This window comes from Haliotis rufescens, unplaced genomic scaffold (assembly GCF_023055435.1).
Source record: "Haliotis rufescens isolate VD_foot unplaced genomic scaffold, xgHalRufe1.0.p SCAF_4, whole genome shotgun sequence".
NCBI lineage: Eukaryota > Metazoa > Mollusca > Gastropoda > Lepetellida > Haliotidae > Haliotis > Haliotis rufescens.
In genome coordinates, this window is record NW_025964112.1 from 34,192,440 (window position 1) to 34,204,164 (window position 11,725).

Genomic DNA, 11,725 nt, shown 5'->3' on the forward strand with positions numbered 1-11,725 from the left:
CAAGTTTACAAACCTACATTCCATGATCAGTGCATAGTTTAATGTATATGCTGTATGTATCTATTATGCAGGAGCTTGTTACTAATTTCAACATTGTTTTTTACCAATTGAAATCTAAAACAATTCAGGAATGCTACAGAGCCATGTGGCTCGATTATTTTGTTTGCACAATCGTGCAGCATTCTAAAGATGTTATCATAAGGTCAAGATCACAATACAGTCAAACAGCATTGTGTTGAACTTGGATGTGTTGTCTCAAAATAAACCTTGGTCCCTGTGTACTCCTTCTTTAATTATTATTTTCGGATAACTTGAAGTATTTTAAGTAGGTCCCTACAACTTTGACACAACAGTGTTTGACTTTACGTCAATAAGTGTTTTGCAAGGCAGTAGTAACATCATTTAAATATATTTTCTTGGTGGGAACTAATAACCATTCTCATGACACCAGTATTGGGCTACTCAAGGGGGCACACATGGAATTGCAAATGTACTCCCAAACTGGGTTTGACATCATCAGACTTCATCCATTATGCACTATTTGCACATGAGGTTAAATACCCATTTTAATAATTTGATACATAGGGAAATATAACTTAAAATGTCTCTATTATTTATTTATTTAATAAAATAAGTATTCACTGACATCTATAGCTCTGAACGTCCAAAAGTTAAGGCGACAATCATGAAAGGTAGAATTAAAGCTGTTATTTACACTCCCATAATTTGTGCTGATAACATTTTTGTAGTAGTTGTATACAGGGGATGAGTATTATTCAGAAGCTGACAGAGGATTAATGATTGCATAAAGAGCAGTATAAAGAGCAAATGTGATTGAAAATGTGATTGGTCTATGCCTAGTCGTTTTTACAAAATTTTGTGTATTTTTTTCTTTGCAAATAAATATTGTCTTTTAAATGCAGAATGATGCATCTGAAGGTGTGGTTGCTGCTGCTGACAATAATCTGTAGTGCAGAAAGGCATGTAGAAAGGCATAATCTGTAGTGCAGAAGGGTGCTGACCTTAATCTGTAGTGCAGAAGGGTGTTGACCATAATCAGAAGTGCAGAAGGACATGGACCATAATATGTAGTGCAGAAGGACATGGACCATAATCTGTAGTGCAGAAGGACATGGACCATAATCTGTAGTGCAGAAGGACATGGACCATAATCTGTAGTGCAGAAGGGTGTGACCATAATCTGTAGTGCAGAAGGACATGGACCATAATATGTAGTGCAGAAGGACATGGACCATAATCTGTAGTGCAGAAGGGTGTGACCATAATCTTTAGTGCAGAAGGGTGTTGACCATAATCAGTAGTGCAGAAGGACATGGACCATAATCTGTGGTGCAGAAGGACATGGACCATAATCTGTAGTGCAGAAGACATGGACAATAATCTGTAGTGCAGAAGGGTGTGACCATAATCTGTAGTGCAGAAGGACATGGACCATTATCGGTAGTGCAGAAGGGTATGGACCATAATCTGTAGTGCAGAAGGGTGTTGACCATTATCTGTAGTGCAGAAGGACATGGACCATAATCTGTAGTGCAGAAGGGTGTTGACCATAATCTGTAGTGCAGAAGGACATGGACCATTATCGGTAGTGCAGAAGGGTATGGACCATAATATGTAGTGCAGAAGGGTGGTGACCATAATCTGTAGTGCAGAAGGACATAGACCATAATATGTAGTGCAGAAGGACATAGACCATAATCTGTAGTGCAGAAGGACATGGACCATAATCTGTAGTGCAGAAGGGTGTGACCATAATCTGTAGTGCAGAAGGACATGGACCATTATCGGTAGTGCAGAAGGGTATGGACCATAATCTGTAGTGCAGAAGGGTGTTGACCATAATCTGTAGTGCAGAAGGACATGGACAATAATCTGTAGTGCAGAAGGGTGTTGACCATAATCTGTAGTGCAGAAGGACATGGACCATTATCGGTAGTGCAGAAGGGTATGGACCATAATCTGTAGTGCAGAAGGGTGGTGACCATAATCTGTAGTGCAGAAGGACATAGACCATAATATGTAGTGCAGAAGGACATAGACCATAATCTGTAGTGCAGAAGGACATAGACCATAATATGTAGTGCAGAAGGACATAAACCATAATCTGTAGTGCAGAAGGACATGGACCATAATCTGTAGTGCAGAAGGACATAGACCATAATCTGTAGTGCAGAAGGACATGGATATGGACCATCACCTTCTGCACTATGGGACCCTATTCTCCGAATGAGGGAAACACATGATGAATCCTGGACCAACATGTTCTCTTTAGAATTACTTGAACCTTATCTTCTAAATAAACGTATGAAATACCATCATGGTCTAACCAGGAAAACACAACATTCAAAATCACACACTTCCATGTGAGCTGCCATCCTAAATTGTGTTCATACTTTTCATTCACAAGCAAATAAAGACATAAAATATACATATTCCTGACACACCTAAAATTAAAACTTAAATCCATTAAACATTCAAAAATATGTTTTCACAAAGCTGCAATTAACTTTATTTAGTGCTTCAAGTGATACTTGTATATATTGGATTATCCAGTTTGACATACAAGGAGGTCCATTTAGATGGGCTTTCATTTGGCTACACCAAAAATGAAATATATAACCAAAAGCACTGAACCAAAATTCTTCATGGCTTTTGCTTACTTATAGCATTCAGACATTTATTAAATGGGAGTATTAAATAAGTTCCTGTTTCTAAAAACATGCTTACTTATTTGAGGTTAAATCAGAAAATCTACTGGTTGAAGCGGCCTTTTTAGAAAAAATATTAGTATTTCCAGTTTATGCTGGATTAAAATTTTAAACCAGAGGTCCCCAGGATTCTAGCTCAGATTATAACAAAGTTGTCAGCACTGCTAGTTTGTAAAATGTCACCTCTGGTTTTTTCTTTCTGCATATGAAACTTTCCATGAAAATTCCATGGTTCTGTTTACTCTTGTGCAAACTTATTAGTTTCAGAAAACACATTCTTCGTGCCTGAAACGGGAATGTTCCATGGTACTAACTTGGAAGTGATGAAACTAGTATTATATGTCTAGTTTGTCACTAAAATAGGCAGCAGCTTCTGTGTTAAAACTAATTCGCAAAAAAAATTATTTTCCAGTTACTTAATTTACAATAAAGTTTGTCGTCTTGGGAAATTCCTTAACAGCACTAGAAAAAAATAACTTTTAAAAATTCCTAAGGAGAAAAAGGTACTGGTTCATTGCTAGATGTGGGAAAATATATCAGTTTATGGTCTCTGTCTAGCCTGATAGCTGTGCAAAGTTTGGACCAGAAATATTGAACCATATTTGGATTATGCTCTAGAAACAAACCCTAACCTGATTGATTTAAATTGTTGTCATGGAAACTAAACAAATATGTTCCTATTATTCCTTAATAGAAGGACCGCCTCCGTGGTCTAGTGGTAGAGCGTCCGCCCGGAGAGCGGAAGGTCCGGAGTTCGATCCCCGACCGCGTCATACCAAAAGACGTTAAAAGATGGTACTTGTTGTTACCCTGTCTGGCGCTCGGCATTAAGGGGATAAAACAAGGACTGGTCGGCTTGGAGTCAGTATACTGTGTCTGAGTGGGGTATTCATGTTAAACTGCGGCGTGGTATCTCAGTGAGCTAGCACTATAAATCGGCATCAGTCCGGACTAGTACAAGCAGCCACACATACACGTACATGCACGTCGCTATATAAGTGCAATAATCTTGGACGCGACGTTAAACCTCATTTCACCTCACCTCACCTAAATACAAAGGGCACCATTTCATGCCAAGAATGATGCAATGTTTGGTCCAGATATATTGAACGATCTTTGAGGAATACTCCCGAAGCAAAACATGACGGCAGGACAGCACCAATTCCACCCTCATTTTAAAAAAACAAAAAACATTTACCCACTTCACAAGAATTGCTTGAAAGATTGCATATGGGACGAGCATCGATGTTGAGACGACGAATGGAGGTTATTCTCATATTATACTAACGTTTCTTTCAATATCTTTATGATTCATCTTCCATGCGAAATTTGACCTAACTTTAAATACAGTGCCACAGACTTTTTCAAACACTTCACAATATCCTTTGACGTAATATGTGATATCTTGTTGCCAGACGCACCGGCAAAACAATGCCCTATGACGTCAGCGGTCATCGAGTGTGCATGAGCTCCTAGTTTTCGGCGACCTGTCATCTCCACGCCAAGCGATGTTGCGAGTTTTCAATATCTTGTTTACTGAATATAGTCAAGCGGCAGCGCATTTTATAACAGGCGACAGTTTATGAAAGTAGTTTATTTTCAATATTCTATTTCGGTTTCAACTTAATTCATGTGGGTAAATGGATCATAAATGGGAACGATTGGGTTGGTTTCGTTATTATGCACAAGACTGTATCCTCTTTATCTCCCGGGGTAGCATTTCCCCCGTCTAATGCATTTTCAAGCATTCGAGTCGAAGACACGAAGCGTGCGAATAAATTCACTTGTCAGGGTATTCTTCTTTATTATTGTTTTCACATTTTCAGTTGCATTTACTCTTCCCACAAAAAACGTTGAGTAGTACGAAGTAGTTTCATGTCAAATGTTTTGGCTACAGGAAATGTCATGGAATTTCAACCCAAACCACTTTCACACATTTCACTTCGTCAGTAATGATTCAAAAGTCAGCACAGAAAAATTGCACAGTGATCTATTATCTCATATATTTTACTTACATATGAATTAACGAGTGCGTATGAATGGCGATGTTTTAGTAATTCGTTGGGTGCTTTTGTCTATTCGGCTCATACTTTGGCTCACAATTGTTTAAATATGCATAGGAAGACTATCGTAGCAATAATTAGGGAAATATATATATAGATGCATTACAATGAGTTGGAAAATTCAAGTGAAATGGTCAAATTTTCCGTTCCGTGTGACACCATGACTGACGCAAAAGCACGCACAACAACGGCGGTACTTATCTGAAATTCTGACCAGTTCTCTTAGTCACACTGGAAGACATGGAAACTAATAACAATATGCAGAATGTCGGATTGTTTCTGATAACTTACATGACACATTTATATATTTTCTCTCCCAAAAAAATAATAGCGGGAAAGGACTATAGCTGTAACCTGACAATGAACAGAACACGTTGGCGGTGTATTGTAAGCATTATGGAAGACGATATTTTGGGGTATCTGTGATGGACTATGCCTTGTTGGTCAAACATTCGTATGTATACGGCGTGACATGGTCCGAATCAATCTCCCAATGACCAGAGACCATGATTATATTTTATGGTCACTACAATGACAATTTGATGGAGTCTTGTTTACTCTCTTGCAACGACTGGCCTGGTCGCGTCTAACGTAGCGGGTGGCCTTTGGCGTGCTCTATGGGGGAAAGGTCAGGACTCATGGCTGACCATTGCATTCCGGTGATCTTTTGCTTCTGGAGTAACGATACGTACACGGGGGGCACTTGCGTTATTGTCTTTTAATTCCGGGGTTACGTTTTGGCTGGACTAACGAGTCTATGCATAGTCCAATCAAAATCGAGGAAAGAAATAGACACCCGGTTCGAAAACAACATGGAATCTATGTGCAGATTTCAATTGATTGCAAAACATGTGTACCGTCAACAGGAGTTGATAGATATTTTCCAAATCCGAATATTTTTAATCAAGGTGCTCAAATGATTTGATGCACTTCGCGACGTAAGACTCGTTTTGTTACAATATAGATCTTGATTATCGATCAGATCGTCTTGGCTGGGTGCTGCCATTTTGTTTGAACCAAATGCAAGTAATATGAGAGGTGGAATCTGATTGGTCAAACGGAGGGACATAAAGGAACGTAACTCGTAATAGCCACGAAATTTCAGCGTAGTTTGGCTAGGGTGAAAAATTGACTTTTCTTGTCAGTTAACAACCTTGCCTCGGGATTACCGTCGGCGATGACCCAGTTTCTACGATCTAAACCCCAGTCGCGTCTGTCAAGAATGTGTCGATTAGAGACGTGGACGCTGAGCATGCAGACGAGTTCTAATCGTCTGGTCTCTAACTTGAAATCTGATGGTCGATTTCTTAACTACTGTTTCTGATTAATCGTTCCTGCACTTGTTGACCTCGGGAGTCCTGTGCGGGGCCGATCGTTAACATGTTGTGTCTGCAGAAACATGTTCCAAAATCTGCAAATCACAGTCACATTGAACATATTGGGTACCTCTCGCTAAGATCTACCAGTTTGAACTGTGTCAATAGCCCTGTAGACAAAGCATTCCCAATCTGATCACAATACACTGCATGAAAGAACGAGTAGAGAGCTTACGTGTTATTGTGGATACTGAAAATCAACAATACAAATGGCTAAGAGTGATTTTACGACGTTCCAAAATCAAGGCTGATCCCCTCGTATGTCTAGTATTAATAATGCTACGATTAAAGTACCGATACATCATTATTTATTATTATGGGCTTTGATGTGGTAATATAATGTCGAATAATATCGGAACTTGTGAACTTTATATACATTACAGCTGTCACACATACAACAGTTGCTTGTCAAAATTGTGTTATGGGTCAGTGACCGCCATGAACTGAAAATATAGATTGATGTTAGCTGGTGGATACATAGTGCATACAGTTTTGTGCCAAGATGAGAAAGTAATTTTACCTGCTCCTCCGCCTCCACCGCCGCAGCTGATGCATATATCTATTCCTGAAATAAGACGTCATTCACGTGTTATTCACTGTATTCAATGACTACGTCAACATTACACAATAATGTGACTGATAAGAAATGTGATCCCTATGTTAAAGGTAGTTCTACTGTTCGTATAACATGTATAACATACATCACCATGTTTCGACATAGCAATAATCAAGCATGCTGAAATTGAAGGTCATGGACATTACGTCAGAAGTGCATATTCCACTAACCTCTTTGAGTTCATCTTGGTGTGATGAACAAGTTCTTATGGATAAACAACATCTTTAGCTTTCCAGCGCTTTGTAAACGTTGAGTTACATTATTATTTTTAATTTTATTAAAGGACATTTATGACTAATAAATATATGTATACATGAACATTGGCGATCTGCGAGAAATTCACAATTTGTCTATTTTCCGCTACAAATTACTCCATTAAAATATGAAACCAAGTCCTCAGTTAATGGAGCCAATCGGAAGATTTACTGTATTTTTTTGGTCATGGCATAATTTATTTCATTATTCAGTTGGGTGTAGCATTTACCAAAAGAATGTCGAATGAACAAAATATAAACTGTTTGGGACGAGACATTGACAGTCTTTCTAACCATCGAACTGCCAACATCAGTGTATTGAGTCTGTTTCCGGCATCCCAAAGACGTCGATGTTCACAAAAAAAGGACGAAGACAAAATTATGCCATTCAGTTAGACGATTTGTTGCCTCTCCTTCACGAACCACTGCTACTGCACAATGTAAAGTACATGACTATACTCTGTTTCAGACACCAGCAACTGATGGGTGGGTTTACAAACAGCAAGAGCCCACAGAGAGCTTAGTTCTTGATCTCGCTTTGAAACGTTTGGCCAAACCAGAAAAGGAAACCACTGAATCAGACAAAGACCGCATGTTCTTTATTTTGAAATTTGCAAACAAGGGAAAGGATGCCTTAAATTTAAGTTAATTTCTCAGACAACAATTAATTTCCCAAAACGTCCCACAATATTTCAAATTTCAGTAACCACCAACAATTTTACTTTCCTATACGAACACCATTTCATCCAGGTTTTTCAATTATAGGAGCTGTTGTTTTACGCCGCATTCAGCAATATTTCAGCTATATGACGGTGGTCTGTAAATAATCGAGTCTGGACCAGACAATCCTGTGAATGATCGCATGAGCATCGATCCATGCACTTAGGATACGATGACCAACCAAGTCAGCGAGCCTGTCCATCCGATCCCGTTATAGGAACGTGTTGCAGAACGTGGACTTGGCAGCTCATGATGTAAATTCCACTACTTGTAGCTGCCGAGACTCATCATACTGCTATCAACCTGCAGATCATATAATCACAGGTGACTTATCTAGTTTTGACAATAACAACCATCATCAGTTATTTAAATATGGACCAAAATATCGTGAGCAACCTCCCACCAATTTGAATCACAAGTTTAAAATCACAAGTTTATGAATGCTGTCGAAGCATATGCCAAAAATGGCCAAACGAGAAGAGGAACCTGTTGTATATGTTTCAGAGTGGGTAAAGTCAGTGCGTGATGTCGTCATTGGTAGAAAGAACAAACATAAAAAGTGGAGACGGATTTGGAATTAACCCATTCTGCCCCAGCATGCTGTCATCCAAAGCATGGCTGCCCTACCTAAAAAGGAAGTTGTTGTTCCCATTGACAAGGCCTCAAATAACACAACTATAATATGTAAGTATCACTACAATAATTGTTTGACTAAAGAACTTGGTATAAGTGACATAAACAATGATGCCACATATAAAGCCAGTACGTTAACCGAGGTAGATGTCTGCCAAATCCAGGCATCAGTACTATCAACTTTTGACATGTTCATTCCTCTTTTGTACTGGATTCCAAAGCTATGTTCCTATAATTATTTCCAATTACTTTAAGCCATTCTAAGATTTCTAACATTCGCCATCTGAACATTGTTTTGCAAAACAAAATGCATCGTCGGCATAACGTAATTCAAGTTTAAGCAAACTTATATTCATTATTGCAGCTTTATATATAACCAAGTATTAAGTATATTATGTCTATTATTCACCAAGGCGTCTAATACACCTACGCCGCCTGTTCATTAACCTCTTTTAGAAACTAAACCATAAACATAGACTTAATGCAGTCACAAAGTCTTGAGGTTTATAATTTGAACATTGAACATTTCGGGTTTGTTTGGTAGCTAAAGCAATATAAACGTGTGGGTAGGTGTTGATAGCCGCTGTCAACACTCAGCATTTCCGACATTTACGGAACATGTGGTACAAACACTCAGGTCCTCAGTTTGCATGAATCAGATGAACCGAGGACCAAAATTGGGGTGAGTCTAGAACTCATACACAATCAGTGTATTCACCACTGCGAACTGCGTTCTCATACACTACTCCCGATTCGAAGACAATTGATAACTGATACGGCACGATTTCTGAAATAATGATGTAAATATTCTGATCTCATGTTGACTGGTGATGTTTCTGCAGTAGCTGATACCACATTACACTTAAAAAACCCAGATTGTTGGTTTGGAAAGTTTTTGTGAATTAACTGGTATGAAGGTAAATGTTAAAAAGACAAAGTTTCTAGTGTTTCTAACAGTGGACCACTGCAACACAATGAGAATTGGTATCTCCATTGTCAGAAGCTTTAGGTGGTGTCATTTTGTAGATATTAAGGTTTGGTATTTACACCCAGACTATTTGGACTAAATCACGATCCTGCCTTGCATCACAAGCACATAGAGCCCTTATGGCAGTATACGGATATCAAAAGAGAGCAGGTGATATTAATTGTACTGATCTTTCATAGTTTTTGATGCAGTGGTTACACCAATATTGTGCTATGGTCAGACATTTGGGGAACAATATATTCTATAACAGCTAAAAATATTCAGATAAAAATGTGCAAATATTTTCTGAACGTTAGTAAAACTACATACAGTATTGTGGTACTGGTAGAGCTCCAGTTGTCAGAGGGGTCCACAAAGTACGTGGTCTAGACTACCAGTTGTCGGACTTTCATTTTGCGGAAGCCTAGGTGACTGAGTGGGTTAGAACGCTGATTTTGTGTGCTGGCGATTAGGTGCCTCACTCTGGCAGTGTAGGATGGATATTATTATCATCATCATCATCATCATCATCATCATCATCATCATGATTTCGGAGCCTGTGAACACTCCCAAACACTGCAGCCTTCTGCATTACCCAGATTGTCAGAAGGGCTGTATTCCTGGTAGCAAACCCGGATACTCTCCCAGTGTCAGTCAACAGACTAAGGCACCGAGAACAACAAACCTAAGGCACCGAGAACATTATTATTATTATTATTATTATTATTATTATTATTATTATTATTGTGATGATGATGTACAGACTAAAGTAAAAAATGCAGCAAAGAGGGTTTGGGTGATCCTGGCACAGTCAGACTGGTTAGGCTCATCATCAGTTCAGGGCCCTTGCCCCTTCTACACGCGGCCCAGACAATGAATGGGACTTGGGAGGTACCAAACCTAATGCACCGAGAACAACAAACTTAAGGCACCGAGAACATTATTATTATTATTATTATTATTATTATTATTATTATTATTATTATTATTATTATTATTATCATGATCATTATATAGCGAAAGCTGCAACTAAAGTATGGGGTATTTTTTAACCAAGTCACCGGTAGAAATGGGAGGAAATGTGTGTGCAGCTGATTGCCATCTCCGGCTTAGTTTACAAGACAAATACACACGATAATATTAATATCTGCACAGAAACCTATGACCAGAAGAACAGGAAATAGAACTGAAATGGTAAATCATCATATCCAGTGATATTTTTCGCAAATTTCACACCTTCATTGGCCAAGTTTGTTATCGTCTGTTCGTTGCCCTTAAGCTGAAAGATGTACTTTTTGTACCGTGCTTAATACTCACACTATCTGTTTAATCTCAGCATGTGGGGATTAACGAAGGGAATTAACTCTCGACATTCAAGCATTGCGTAAGGTTGTTTACAAGACTAAGCAAGGTTTTAGGTCAGAGCAACTGCGCATGTGTTGTGCATCCTGACCGCTGTCAGGAGAAAAAAAGAAGTATCAATTACACCTATAGGCACGGTAGTGATAATGACAATCGACTGTTGATGCATGTACCTCGGTATGAGGTCTCTGATTGAACATATTATTAGAGGAGGTTTATTGTTATTTGATAAGCTCTGATTGACCAATCAGAATCGCGTAATCTCCATATTTCTATATCCATAATTCTAAAACACATTATAAACAGTAACTGTTGCTGGGGCTATCTGGACATGGAGTGAAAGGTCTGCTTCTGTTTAAGCAAGTGCATGCAAACACCTTTTTAGTTCTCACAGAGAAGTTCAGCATAAGATGTCATTAACATTTTACCATGACAATTATCGACTGCACTCTTAAATCATTTGATAATACAATATCATGCATCCATTCTACAATATCATGCATCCATTCTACTCACCACATACTAGTACAAGGAGACATTGTAAGTACATCCTGGGGATGTTCTTTTCTGAAACATAAAGGAGGTTTGTAAAGGTAACAGAACATTGACCTGTATCTAAAAACAGTACTACTGGCTAGAGGCTAGATATATCGTCCACACGTGGTCGCAATTGCCTTTTCGTTTGCCCGTCTTCATTCCACTAGTTTGGAAAGAGAAGAAATACACCTATTACCTTGCTAGAAAATACTCTCAGAAAAGACACACAGTCACTCACATTTAAACATTTAGCTCAGCCCAAGTATGCCTAGTTTTCTACAACATGTCACAATCATTATTAACAACATGGGTTCCTGACAACACTTGCAAATACTGAAACTATAAACTGTTTAAATGCCACCGATGTAATACACCCAAACCAGAAAAAATCTACACAAGGAACGTTCACCTGTCCCAGTGGTTGCTGTTATTATCTGGAATGTGGAGTTGTGTATCTGGAATGGTAGA

General features: G+C 38.7%; 1 protein-coding gene across 1 annotated transcript in view; it reads right to left on the reverse strand.

Moving 5' to 3' along the window:
* The window catches only part of LOC124149831, a 69,820-nt gene extending 58,095 nt beyond the window's left edge, over positions 1 to 11,725 (reverse strand). The window contains exons 1-3 of the mRNA XM_048381958.1: positions 11,667 to 11,725; positions 11,237 to 11,287; positions 6,689 to 6,733 (exon numbers count right to left, since the gene is read on the reverse strand). Of these exons, the coding sequence (XP_048237915.1) occupies positions 6,689 to 6,733; positions 11,237 to 11,270 (79 nt within the window). The 5' untranslated portion in view covers positions 11,271 to 11,287; positions 11,667 to 11,725. The remainder of the gene's footprint in view (positions 1 to 6,688; positions 6,734 to 11,236; positions 11,288 to 11,666) is intronic.